At 36.1% G+C, this 15,000-nt stretch overlaps 1 protein-coding gene across 1 annotated transcript in view; it reads left to right on the top strand.

Annotated features, from left to right (window-relative positions):
- The window catches only part of LOC143019903 (uncharacterized), a 32,432-nt gene that overhangs the window by 6,694 nt on the left and 10,738 nt on the right, over window positions 1–15,000 (top strand). Inside the window, exons 6-10 of the mRNA XM_076175880.1 lie at window positions 963–1,082; window positions 8,804–8,985; window positions 9,688–9,820; window positions 10,092–10,267; window positions 10,856–10,920. Of these exons, the coding sequence (XP_076031995.1) occupies window positions 963–1,082; window positions 8,804–8,985; window positions 9,688–9,820; window positions 10,092–10,267; window positions 10,856–10,920 (676 nt within the window). The remainder of the gene's footprint in view (window positions 1–962; window positions 1,083–8,803; window positions 8,986–9,687; window positions 9,821–10,091; window positions 10,268–10,855; window positions 10,921–15,000) is intronic.

Below are 15,000 nucleotides of genomic sequence, written 5' to 3'. Positions count from 1 at the left end.
ATTATTTTGTGAAATTATTTTCCATATAAGCATTTATACATAGAATGTGTTTGATGCACCATAAGCGTTTAGCCCGAAGTTGAGTAGTGTTGAGTTAATAATTAGCCCGAAGTCGAGCAACTTTGAGGAAATACTTTGTAGAATTACATAATGTGATTTTGAATTATTTTGTGAAACTGTTTTCCATATAAGCATTTATACATAGAATGTATTTGATGCACCATAAGCGTTTAGCCCGAAGTTGAGTAGTGTTGAGTTAATGATTAGCCCGAAGTCGAGTGACTTTGAGGAAATACTTTGTAGAATTACATAATGTGATTTTGAATTATTTTGTGAAACTATTTTCCATATAAGCATTTCTACATAGAATGTATTTGATGCACCATAAGCGTTTACAAACTATAAATTTGACTATATCTGCTTAGGTTAGGAAATTCAAAATGGTACTGTGCCAACTTTAACAATTTCACCTTTAAATTAGCTGTTTTTTTGGTCAGACTTTTGATATGTGATGCATATTGAAAGTTGAATAAAAAATCACTTTTCAGTAGTTTGTGTAATTGTTTTTGTCTTATGTTTCACAAGAGGAAACTATTCACCCATTTCTTTCATTTGATAAACTAACTGCAATTACCGGTTCATGAGCTAGATTGAGATTCTAGATCAGTGGTTCCCAATTTTTTTTTCCAGTTTTACAACTATACTTACCAATTTAACCTTAATCCTAATGCCGGGTATCGCAATGTTTTCTTGATTTTATTTTATTTTATTTTATTTCTAACTTTTTTGTCACCCCTCCATTACCCCCGAAATTTTTTTCCTTCCCCTCAGGGGGTACTTTACCCACAGTTTGGGAACCACTGCTCTAGATAATACGTACAGTGACATACAACAATGATTATGAGAAATGGAACCAAACAAAACCTTCGTAGAAGCATACTTTGGTCTTCGATGGAAAACAGAGAATGAACATCGAAAGTAACGATGAGAGTATTAAACCTGTTGCCACTCTCCTCTATGGAAGAGACCCACAGGCCCCTTTGAACCAGTCATGTACACGGGTCGAGCCCATAAGTCACTCGGTAAAATCATGTCGGCCATGAGCGGCCCCTTGCGGGAACCCAGAAAGAGGTTTTGTAGAGTTGTTGTGAAAGTGTCGTACTGTGTTGTCTGTTTGGTGTTTCCATCTATGGTAATGGTTTTCTGATATTTTTGGTTTGTTACCCAGTATAAAATAGCAGATTAAACCTGTTACCCTCATTGATAAAGTCTGATTAGTACTTATAAAGATTGCATATGTTAGAACCCAATATATATATATATATATATATATATATATATATATATATATATATATATATATATATATATACATATATATCACTTTTGAATATATAATTTTCAGTATACTGATTACAATACCCTGCCTAAGGTTTTAGAGAAGGAGAATAAAAAAATATCCAAAGAAAAATGTTTTGTTTCTCATTGATTAGTCTACTACAGAAAAGAGAAAAAAAGTTGTGTATTATTGAGCCTTATCGCGCCAAACGTTGACATTAACACTTATGGGATTATAGTCAATATGCCACTTGAAATCAACGCAACTTGCCTTATCACGTGGAAATATCTTCAGCCAATGAGGATTACCGTTTTTTGTGAATTCACAGACCTCTCAGACCTCAAACATCGTCACTTTCGTTGTTTAAACGATTGGACACTAATGTCATGCATCAATTTCCTTGTCGTGAAGACTTTATCTCTAAGTGGATATTTGGGCTTTCTATAACCGACAAGCATCGGAACACAGTTTGTTTATTTACTAGAATATCAAAGCAAACAAATGCAGAGGATGCGCGTGTTCGCTGTATGACGTCACGGGATTGAGAACAAGGTTGTTGAAATGAATCTCACTTGCAGGTCAAGTCAACATATTTAGATAAAACTTTCCAACAATAAACAGTGTTCACAAAACACATTTCATTCCGGAGAGTTCTTAACACTTTGACATCCCGAGGTATCCTATAGTTGAATAACATCATCTGGCGACAGATAGAATGAACATTAGAAGTTGACTTGTTAGGGCGTTAAGAGCTTAGTCGATCTTGGCGCGTGTTTATACTTTGAATCGTTTACACTTGCACGTTTCCGTGCTAAATGGGCACTAACCAAAGAGTACATCAACGGCCTGCACAGGTGGTGCAATGTAGTTCAGTTCGAAGCTTTAAGAATCATTTAGATAAACACCTAAGCAAGATGCTGTAATGACTATAATTTATTTTATATTATTTGTTTTTGTTTTGTTATCATTTGTCTGTTTGATTTTCATTTATTATCAGTTATATGTCAATTTATTATCATTTACTACTTACCTGTTTGTTTATCATTTAACTATGCCTATGCATTTATGTATTTTATTTGCTATTTACATTATTATAGTTTTTATTTATTATTTTATTATTATTATGATTTTTTTTCATCCGACCTAGATATGGACCAAAAGGTCTCCTGTCGGCATGCTCCGCCTTTGTAATCCTTTGTAATCCTTTGCATTCGTGCTGGTTCATCTTCTACTAGATAATCAAATCGATCCGAAAATAAGATCATGAAAGTACATATATGATTAAGTTTCAAGTCTATATTTAATGTTTTGTTGTTATTGTTGTTATTATCATTATTGTTGTTATCATTATTATTATCATAATTATTATTATTATTATTATTATCATTATTATTATTATTATTATTATTATTATTATTATTATTATTATTATCATTATTATCATTATTATTATTATTATTATCATTATTATTATTATCATTATTTTATCATTATTACTATTATCATTATATTACATTATTATTATTATTATTATTATTATATTATATTATATTATTATCATTATTATTATTATTATTATTATATCATATTATTACTATTATTATATTATATTATTATTATTATTATTATTATTATTATTATTATTATTATTATTATTATTATCATTATTATTGTACATACATACATACATATACCAAGGCTTTTTCCCCCTTCCAAGGGAGGTAGCCACAAAGGGAAAGGCATAAAAACACTCCCACCCATTTCATCCCTAAATACACTCCACACCCCTCCCACCCTTCCTCTCATCTGAGCACCTCCTGGATGACGGGTCATCCCTGAACCCTGCCCACCGCCCTGGGTCAGAAGCAGTGCCGCAAGACACAGTACATCCACAGCAAGGCCGCTTCATTTAATCGGCGACCCCCCCTCTCCGTCCCCCTTTGCATATAAGGAGAGGACGGGGAGAAATCCCTTCGGGCTGCGTCAAAATTTACTCACACATACTACCCCACCCCCCACCCCCCCGCCCATTCCTCCTCATGCAGTCACAACATCATCCATATACAACCATTCTCCACTCACCTCTGTCTTCCGTCCTCTCCCTTCCTTCCTCAACAGACATTCCCCTCTTCCCCAAAGCCCCCTTCACCCCATCCATCCACCTCATCCTAGGACGTCCCCTCATGTTCACTCCCTCCACATCTGCCTTCCATACCTCCCTTACTAGTCTTTCTTCACTCATTCTTTCCATGTGTCCAAACCATCCTAATATTCTTTCATCAACCCTCTCTCCCAAATCCTTTTTCACCCCTGTTCTCCTCCTCACCTCCTCATTTCTCACTCTATCTAGCCTAGTAACCCCCACCATACTTCTCAGACACCTCATCTCAAACACATTCAAACTCCTTCTCTCTTCTTCTCTTATGTTCCACGTTTCTGCCCCATACAGTGCTGTTGGCACAATCACTCCTTCATACAGTCTCCTCTTCCCATCCATTCCCAAATGTCTATTTCTCATTACACTCTTTAAACCACCAAGGCATTTACTCGCTTCTCTCAATCTACATTCTACCTCCACCTTCACTCCACCTTTTCCTGCTACACTTGCACCCAAGTATCTAAAACTATCCACTTCCTCCAGTCGCTCTCCCTTAATGTTCACTTCCAGTCTACTGCCACTTTCACCCCTTGTACATCTCATCACCTTACTTTTACCCACATTTATCTTTAGCTTTCTTCTATCACATACTCTCCCAAACTCTGCCACCAGCTTCCTCAATCCCTCCTCTGACCCTGCCACAAGCGCAGTGTCGTCCGCAAACAACAGCTGGCTCACCTCCCACTTTTCTCCATTTTCTTTAACCATCTCCAATCCCTGACTCACTACCCTAGCATTCACCTCTCGCACCACCCCATCCATGTATAAGTTGAACAGCCCTTTACTTCAAACCACTCACTCTCTCCATTTCCAATCCTAACACATGCTCTACTACTCACATAAAAACTCTTGACAGCTCCCAAAAGCTTTCCTCCTATCCCATAAATCTGCATAACCTCCCACAGTGCCTTTCTGTCTACCCTATCATAAGCCTTTTCCAGATCCATAAAAGCCCAAAAAACATCCTTCCCCTTTCCTATAGCTTTCTCACATATCTGTCTTACCACAAAGATCTGATCTACACAACCTCTACCCGTCCTAAATCCACACTGTTCCTCACCAATTACTCCTTCTGTTCCTCTCCTAATCCTCTCAATTAAGATTCTCCCATAAGCCTTCCCTACTACACTCAACATCTCTTAATTTCTTTCCAAAACATCTTTTTATTACTTTTATTCCCCCACTCTCTCCCCTTAGCACATGTACATCCTTAACTCTTCCTATCATAACCCTCTCCCATGTGTACTTATGCTTGACTTTCTTCCGAAACACTGTATTTGCTATCATCAACTCTCTTTCTAGACACATCTCCACCATCAACTCTCCACTACGATTCTTTCCTGGAACTCCACACTTCCCAACCACTCCATCGATTGGACCATTTCCCACTCTAGCATTAAGGTCTCCCAGTACTATTACATTGGCATTTCTTCCTAAACCCTCTATGCACTCATTTAAATCTATCCAAAAGGCTTCCCTTTCTTCCATGCTCTTGTATTATTATTATTATTATTATTATTATTATTATTATTATTATTATTATTATTATTATTATTATTATTATTATTATTATTATTATTATTATTATTATTATTATTATTACTATTATTATTATTATTATTATTATTATTATTATTATTATTATTATTATTATTATCATTATTATTATTATTATTATTATTATTATTATTATCATTATTATTATTATTGTTATTATTATTATTATTATTATTATTATTATTATTATTATTATTATTATTATTATTATCATTATTATTATTATTATTATTATTATTAATTATTATTATTATTATTATTATTATTATTATCATTATTGTTGTTGTTATTATTATTATTATTATCATTATTATTATATTTTATTGTTATTATTATTATTATCATTATCATCATCATCATCATTATCATCATCATCATCATCATCATCATTATCATTATCATCATCATCATCATCATCATCATCATTATTATCATCATTATCATCATCATCATTATCATCATCATAATTATTATCATTATTATCATTATTAATCATTATTTTTATTATTTTTATTACTATTATTATTATTACTATTATTTTTTTTTTTACTTTTTTTTTTGAGGGGGGGGGGGTTCTCTCGCCGTGAAGGATGGGCTTAAAATGTCGACAAAAGAAAAAGCCAATATCGAATAAGTTAATCATATCATTTTGCCACCCTTGCCTTTCGACCAATCACAAAACAGTTATTTGCAATTTGAATAAATCGTCAGTGTCTATATGCCGGAAACCATTGTCGATAATTACTAGTTGGGTCGTGCATTCGTTTCGACAGTTCAAAATGTGACCCTGTTTCCTTTCATCAGAAATTATAAAACTATACATAGATTAGTTTAAGAAACGAAATAATATTATGTTTTTATAATTAATTATTATTTTACAATCAAATATAAAGGGTCAATATTTATTGTATATGTTCAAACAGGATGGAATCAAGTCGAAGCCAATGCCAATGATCAGGAAAAGGGACACATTAATCTTTAACGGGGAAGTAGACGTTCAACTGCCGTTCCGATTTAGAAGTCGTCACACTGACTATAATTCACAGTGGATAAACCGGTCATGAGAACTTTTTCGTCACAGGTGACTATCATCTATCGCCCCTCTTTATCTTTATTTATATTCATCTATTCACCTAATTAAATTTATTATTATTTTGTGTATGCTAAATTCATTCATCGTAATTAGACTTACGTTCGAGTATCACTGAAAGAAGTGGTCAACACCTGCTACATCTTCAGCTGAATAAAATCGCTCGGCGGCAGACTGAAAAAATACATAAGGGGTCACAAGGCGATAAATTAGACTTTAAAATTAGGCTGTACGAAGCCTTAACAAAGGAGTTCCCCCACTCCATCTTTAAGTGGGACATTGAATGCACCAACTATTATTCCTTGACCACATCTGCCAAAAAACTGGATGGGCTGAAGTGGATAGCCACTCAAGAAAAACACCCTTAAGAGAAAGTATTTCATTTTCTATTCTTTTACTTATTTATTATTCACCCATTTATTTACTTATTTCTCATGATAAGCAACGGGTGGTCATATCTGTCGTCATGGATTAAGGATAAGGATTGGTCCAAGATAATCTAAATTATTAATACGATTGCTTTTCCATTTGGTTGAATAAAAATGAAGTCGGAATAACTATGTAAGGTTGTTATAACATTGGAATTGTTAATAACAAGAAAAATAAGATTATTAAAATTATTTAGTGATGATTTAGCGAAAAAGGAAATGCTAAAATAAACATAAAGATGAACTGACACGCCCGTGGGAATTCAACGAAAATGACTAATTGAGTGATATCGCACGGGTTGCTCTGTGTGTGAAACGCTGTGGGCGACATGAAGAGGACATTTACAGAAAACTAAACTATTGAACGGTTTTCATTACTTTTTATTGATTGATTGATTGACTGATTGATTGATTCATTCATTTATGTATATTATTTATCTAATCATTTATATATCTATACATTCATTCATTTATATATCTATTTATCTATTCGTTTATATATTTGTCTATTTATTTATCTATCTATTTATTTACCTTTTATTTGTTTGATTATTTATTTATTTGTTTACCCGCCTCTTTACTTATATATTGATCTATTTTGGTTCAGCCTCGTGAATGAAATTTTTAGTTTTCATGAAGACACACACGACAATTTTGGCTTTTTATTACAGGACCGGTCCTTTATTGGTTAATACATTGTTGTTGAAGTAATAGAAACAGCAGAAAATTTAATCATACTTGTAAGAAAACGTATACAGAGGTAATGGATATTTGTATCGTTACTACAACATGAAATTAATTATACTAACTGAAAGAACCAAAGAACTGTTGTAGATTTGATGTATTCATATGTAGATATAAGTGTAGTACATGTAATTTGAGTCAGTGCATAGAAGAATGACCAGAATGATAAAAGAGCTTAGAAATTTACCATACAAAGACAGGTTCAGGCACCTTGAATTACACTTTCTGGAAAGACGAAGACTGTAGAGCGACCTAATAGAAGTATTCCAATGGGCCAAGGGCTTAAGGTCATCATATCAAGACAAAGAACAAGACTCGCAGTAATGGATTTAAATTGGAAAATTTTAGGTTTTAGAAAGAAATAGGCAAGAATTGGCTTACCAACAGAGTGGTTAACGAATGGAATAGACTTAACAACCATGTAGTAAGCGTTGTAACAATTGGCTGTTTGAAGAGAAAAATAAATAACTTTATGGATAAGTATGATAGGTGGTAAGAAGTATGGAACTGCATAGTGTAGGGGTTATGGTCCCTTGCAGTATCCTCCATTTTTGTTCTTATATACATATATATATATATATATATATATATATATATATATATATATATATATATATATATATATATATATATATATGTATGTATATATATACATACATGTATTTATACACGCACGCACACACACACACACACACACACACACACACACACACACACACACACTCACACACACACACACACACACACACACACACACACACACACACACACACACACACATATATATATATATATATCATATCCCTATATATATATATATATATTATATGCATATATATATGTATATATTATATGCATATATATATTATATACATATATATATGTTTATATTATATATGTATATATATATACATATATATATATATATACATATATATACATTATACATATATATATGTGTGTGTGTGTGTGTGTGTGTGTGTGTGTGTGTGTGTGTACATATATGTGAGATTTTAAGAAGTCTACAGCGACAATGGCGTTGTTGAGCTTGTACTGAAACTTTAGTTTATTTCTTGGGGCGAGTCTCCGGTTCCAGGTAATTGAGTGGTTGTCCAAAATACATTTTGAACAATTTATTTATTTTTATTTCTGAAAGACGTCTTTCAACCTGAATCGGACATCCTCAGGGAGGGGTTTACAAAAGTAGGTGGGTATAGTGGGTTGATATACTGGTTGTACACTGGGAGAGGTCGGGCTCTGGTGGCAGTGATCTGTAACGCTGCGTACTTAGATGCGCTAATTTTCCTGTGGATCATGGAAAGTATTGTTATTGCTTGTGTTATTGTACATCTTTTGCTTGGGAGTGTGTTTGTGGGTATGACTTGTATGTTGATGGAAGATTTCTTGAGACAGATGTTCACAGATTAGGCCATCTTGAGCTGAAGGGGGTCGTGAATTTTGTAAATGATTCTGGTGTTCTCGTTTAGTGTAAGTCTGGTGATGGTGGTGGTGTTGTGGTTATTTTCCACGTGTTTTTTGATGGCGCCATTCCGGAGGTGGTATGCAAGCCTTCTGGAGAGGGTCATGGAAGTCATACCGATGTACGAATAGGTGTGGTGCTGACTATCACAGACGGGGCAACCGAACTTGTACACAACTTTGACTTCCTGTAATGGAGGAACAAGAGACCGGCAGTTGTTCTTCATTACTAGAGTGTGTGTCCAGGAGGTTTTGTAATATACGATGAGGCGCATCTTGGTGTCTGGGTTGGTGGGTTGAATGTTGTGTGAGATGATGTGGTTAAGTGATTTTTCATCTTCACTGTAGCCGATGTTCATGTGTCCTTTGTAGTATAGGTCCAGTGTAGGGATGTTGGTCTCTGTGAATGCTGGTTTGGAGGCAAAAGAATTCATCTTGTTTTTGATCATGGAGTCGATAAAGTGCTGTGGGTAGCCTTTGTTAGCTAGAAGGGCTGTTATGCGGTGGAGTTCGTTGTTAGTGGTGGTCCATGCACTGCTATGGGAGAAAGCTCGGTTAACTAGTAATCTGATGACGCTTTGTTTATAGCATTCCGGGCATTCGCTATTGCCTTTGAGGCAGATACCGTGGTTTATGTCTCTGACATAGACTTCGGTCGTGAAGCGATCTGAAGATGTGCTTAAAGGGATATCTGGGAAGAGAAGGGTTCCGTTGTGGCGTTGTTGTTCGTAAGTGCAGTTAAGGGTTGAGTGGTTCTTGAACATGTGGAAGAGGTGGATAACTGCTTGGAAATTCTTTGCACTTATGAAGAAGTCATCGACATATTGGGGATAGGTAGAGGGCTGTATTTTGGGGTGGTCGTTGAAGATTTTCTCTACAATATATCATACAGTAGCCAGGGACCAATGGCAAGTAACTGCATTTGGGGGTCCTGCAAGATGGACATCATCTCCCTGCCATCCATCTTTAAGCCCATCAACATCCTTATCCCCATTACAATTTGGAGGTGCAGCCCCGATAGGCTGGTATTTGGTCTCCTAATCAGGACCCGGATCTCTATCAACTTCAACTAGTTTTACCTTTTAACATAAGGAGAGCTGAAAACCGGCGACTGATCTTCACCTACTATTACTATATGCCATTTCTTCCCAGAGAGACCTATGGGAAGGTCCTGAAGACCGTTGGCGGCCATCGTTGGGGCTGCGGACTTTCGATGAGGGAAACTTAAACTTGATATAGGTTTCCTTCTGTGATATATCCTGTGAGAGACGCCACATGTGATATACCCTGTGAAAGACACTAGGAGAAGCCCCCCACCTTCGAGAGGTGTCGGATGATTTATTTCATTTTGGGTATAAAGAGACACCAGGAGGCCTTCTCAGCCAAGCACGAGACGGCGAGCGCAGCCAGGCCAGGCCCCCATATATCAGAGGGGCCACAGGACAGATTAAACAAACTCGAGGCGACGCGAGGTGAACACGGTCAAAGGTCATCGCCGAAGATTTGCACCGGTAGACAATGGTCTCCACATCCACATCCTTTTTTGGCAACCCTCAAGAGTGCCACTATTTTACCATGTTACTTATCGGCTACCCCTTCGTGGGGAACCCCCCTTTTGCTTTCTGTAACTTTTAGCTAGGGAAGTCTGGCAACCTCCAGAGTTTTTCTCTGGGCTTGCCAGCAGTTGTTGTATCAGACTAGGATCAGAAATTAAAGAAGAAAAACGAAACAGCATTTCCCTCACCGCAGACGGGCAACCCAACACTTCACCATTTTTGACAGATGGGTTGGTTTGCATTTTCCCCAGTCTCTCAGAATTGCATTTTCACCCAAAATCATTCCCAAATATTCTTTTTTAATTTAGTGATCTCCAACAACTTTTCGCCAAGTTTAAGTGCAACAGATTGAAGTGACTGGTGAAACTCTGGGAAAGAAATCGGCTTCATTATGAAGACAAAAAGACAAAGGAGGAAAAACTTGAACCAGGAGGAGCAACAGTAGTGCTAGTAGTATGAACGTAACAGTATGAGTATGAATATAAGTATGAATATGTGTATTAGTATTGGTATGGATATGAATATTTGTACAAATATGAGTATGAGCATGTGTATTAATACTGGTACGAGTATGAATATGAATAGTAGTAGTAGTAGTAGTAGTAGTAGTAGTAGTAGTAGTAGTAGTAGTAGTAGTAGTAGTAGTAGTAGTAGTAGTAGCAGTAGTAGTGTCTGTGGGAGACAGATCCTGCTGCTTCCACCACACAGTTCCACGAGGATGGAGGTCATAAAAAAAAAGTTAGTAGTAGTAGTAGTAGTAGTAGTAGTAGTAGTAGTAGTAGTAGTAGTAGTAGTAGTAGTAGTAGTAATAGTAGTAGTAGTAGTATAATACATACATACATATACCAAGGCTTTTTCCCCCTTACAAGGGAGGTAGCCAAAAAGGGAAAGGCATAAAAACACTCCCACCCATTTCATCCCCAAATACACTCCACACCCCTCCCACCCTTCCTCTCATCTGAGCACCTCCTGGATGACGGGTCATCCCTGCACCCTGCCCACCGCCCTGGGTCAGAAGCAGTGTCGCAAGACACAGTACATCCACAGCGAGGCCGCTTCATTTAATCGGCGACCCCCCCTCTCCGTCCCCCTTTGCATATAAGGCGAGGACGGGGAGAAATCCCTTCGGGCTGCGTCAAAATTTACTCACACATACTACCCCACCCCCCTCTTCCCCTCCCATTCCTCCTCATGCAGTCACAACATCATCCATATACAACCATTCTCCACTCACCTCTGTCTTCCGTCCTCTCCCTTCCTTCCTCAACAGACATTCCCCTCTTCCCCAAAGCCCCCTTCACCCCATCCATCCACCTCATCCTAGGACGTCCCCTCATGTTCACTCCCTCCACATCTGCCTTCCATACCTCTTTTACTAGTCTTTCTTCACTCATTCTTTCCATGTGTCCAAACCATCCTAATATTCTTTCATCAACCCTATCTCCCAAATCCTTTTTCACCCCTGTTCTCCTCCTCACCTCCTCATTTCTCACTCTATCCAGCCTAGTAACCCCCACCATACTTCTCAGACACCTCATCTCAAACACATTCAAACTCCTTCTCTCTTCTTCTCTTATGTTCCACGTTTCTGCCCCATACAGTGCTGTTGGCACAATCACTCCTTCATACAGTCTCCTCTTCGCATCCATTCCCAAATGTCTATTCTCATTACACTCTTTAAACCACCAAGGCATTTACTCGCTTCTCTCAATCTACATTCTACCTCCACCTTCACTCCACCTTTTCCTGCTACACTTGCACCCAAGTATCTAAAACTATCCACTTCCTCCAGTCGCTCTCCCTTAATGTTCACTTCCAGTCTACTGCCACTTTCACCCCTTGTACATCTCATCACCTTACTTTTACCCACATTTATCTTTAGCTTTCTTCTATCACATACTCTCCCAAACTCTGCCACCAGCTTCCTCAATCCCTCCTCTGACCCTGCCACAAGCGCAGTGTCGTCCGCAAACAATAGCTGGCTCACCTCCCACTTTTCTCCATTTTCTTTAACCATCTCCAATCCCTGACTCACTACCCTAGCATTCACCTCTCGTAGTAGTAGTAATAGTAGTGGTAATAATAGTAGTAGTAGTGGCGGTGGTCGTAGTAATAGAAGTAAAAGTAGCGGCATCAACAATACTGGCAGTGAAAGAAGTAGTTGGTGCACCAAGATGATTAGCTAAGGAGATAAAGGCACAAACTGAGTTAGTGACCATAGTGACGTCATCAACTGTCAGTGTTTTTATTCCAATTGCAGCATCGGCAGAAGCAATTGCACTTCGTATGTAGGTTTTATTTGCCTGGTTCTTATTTATTTATTTATTTATTATTTTATTAATTTGTTTATGTATTTATCTATTTATTTATTTATTTATTTATTCATTATTTATTGATTAATTAATTAATCTACTTATTTATTCATTTACCTAATCAATCATTTATTCATTGAACTGATTCTTTCTTTATCTATTTATTTATTATTTATTAATCAATTCATTTATTCAATAATTTCTTATCTATTTATCAATTTATCTGTTTATTCATTCATCTATTTCTTTTTTAATTCTCTGGTTATTTATTGGTTTATAAATTTGTTTATTTATCTATTAATTGTTTATTTGGTTAGTTATTAATTCATTTATTTATTAGTTTATTTATCTATTAACATATACATTTGTTTATTTATTTACTCATGTATTTATTGATTTACTTATTCATCTATGAACTCATTTATATATTCATTTATTTATCTTTTTATTTGTTTATCGATTTATCGATTCGTTGTTTACCTCAAATCCTAACAATAGTGCTTAATATGAAAATTAAACAGGACCGAATTAACATAAAAAATAGACGTCGAACAAGAACAACTTTCTTTTTATAAACGGTTCAACGCAAAAACCACGACGGGTTTCTTGTAACATATGAAGAGTTGGTTAAACCCATAAAGCCTGTGTACAGTTGCGGGAAGCTGTGTTGGCCAGGGCGACCAGGAAGGACAAACAGCGGAAGTGAGATTTATCCTTGCACGGAGTCCAGGCTGTAGGGAGGATGCGAGGATATAAGATAACCTAAGACGCCCAACGCCCAGATAGTCAGTATCCGTCCGGTGTCCAGTCAACGTTGTGTGAAATTCATCTTCAGAAACCATAAGCAGATCGAGGAAATACAGTATATACGCGGCGTCATGCAGTCCAGTGCTAGTTTTGTTTTGGTACGATGCATTTTTTTTTCTTTTTGGTTTGATTTTTTTTTCAAGATGTAATACCCGTTAGTATTTGAGATGCAAAACGTGTTCACCTGATATTAATGCACTGATAAAACCAAACTCGATAATGAGCAAAAAGAAAGCCAAATAGACAAATGTATGATATATATATATATATATATATATATATATATATATATATATATATATATATATATATATATATATATGTAGTGACATACGTATTCATCGGGTAATGAAAAGTAATATTCGAAAAAATTGATCTGCAGTATATTTAGTTTATAGTAGTGTATTTTGTATTTCAATTAACATTGTGACTTCTTGCACGCAAGCTTAAAATCCCAAATGTACAGTGCAAATATTCCATCTTTATTCATTTGTCTCGAGATCATCTTGAGTATGGTGTACCCTGTAGAGATAAAGAAATATCTATAAAAATATTTCACTAATTATCGTTCTGATGTAGTGATATCTGTCAACTTTGCCGCGATGCTCAGCCTTATCGAGGTGAAGGTGCCATATCTCGTAATAAAAAACCGATAAGTGCCGAACTATTTTGAAAAGGGTCGATTTTGTTTTGAGGAGTGCTGTACAAATTCCAAATGGGCAAAAAATTCGGTATACTAATATTTGCTGGTGTTTCCAGGGGTGTCATTAAGCATTTCTATCATAGCTAATGACAGTATATCAAATTAATCCTTAAGATTCTCTCTGGAGATTAGTGAATATCTACCACACCTCAGATTAAAATATAATACAGATATCTTCTTATTCTTCTTTTTCTTCTTCTTCTTCTTCTTCTTCTTCTTCTCCTCCTTATTCTTTATTCTTCTGCTTCTTCATATTCTTCTTTTCTTCTTTCTCATTTTCTTCTCTTTATTTTCCTTTCTCTTTTTTGACACCATGGGTGCTACTAACGTAATTCTAATCTAATATATGACACATCTTGATTCATTGTAGGAAATCTATTCAATACTCTTTTTTGGAGGCTACTAAATATATCAACCTCGATTTCCATAGTGCACAAACATATGAAACTTAAAGAAATACGTACAGAATGTGTCTAAACATGCTATTTGCATGTACCCGTTGCACAATGCATGTACTTACAGTGGTATTCTCCGCCAGTTTTTAACGTTCGCCTTAAGCGCGGGAATAAAGAACCCAGAAATCCACTCTAGATTTAAAGAAATATGTACAGGATGTGTCTAAACATGCTATTTGCATGTACCCGTTGCACAATGCACGTACTTACAGTGGTATTCTCCGCCAGTTTTTAACGTTCGCCTTAAGCGCGGGCATGAAGAACCCAGAAATCCACTCTAAATTTGAAGAAATACGTACAGGATGTGTCTAAACATGCTATTTGCATGTACCCGTTGCACAATGCATGTATTTACAGTGGTATTCTCCTCCA

This window comes from Oratosquilla oratoria, chromosome 38 (genome assembly GCF_046742065.1).
Source record: "Oratosquilla oratoria isolate Oo_2021 chromosome 38, ASM4674206v1, whole genome shotgun sequence".
Taxonomy (NCBI): domain Eukaryota; kingdom Metazoa; phylum Arthropoda; class Malacostraca; order Stomatopoda; family Squillidae; genus Oratosquilla; species Oratosquilla oratoria.
Note: the sequence above shows the minus strand (reverse complement) of the source record. Positions and strands in the feature narration are given on the sequence as shown.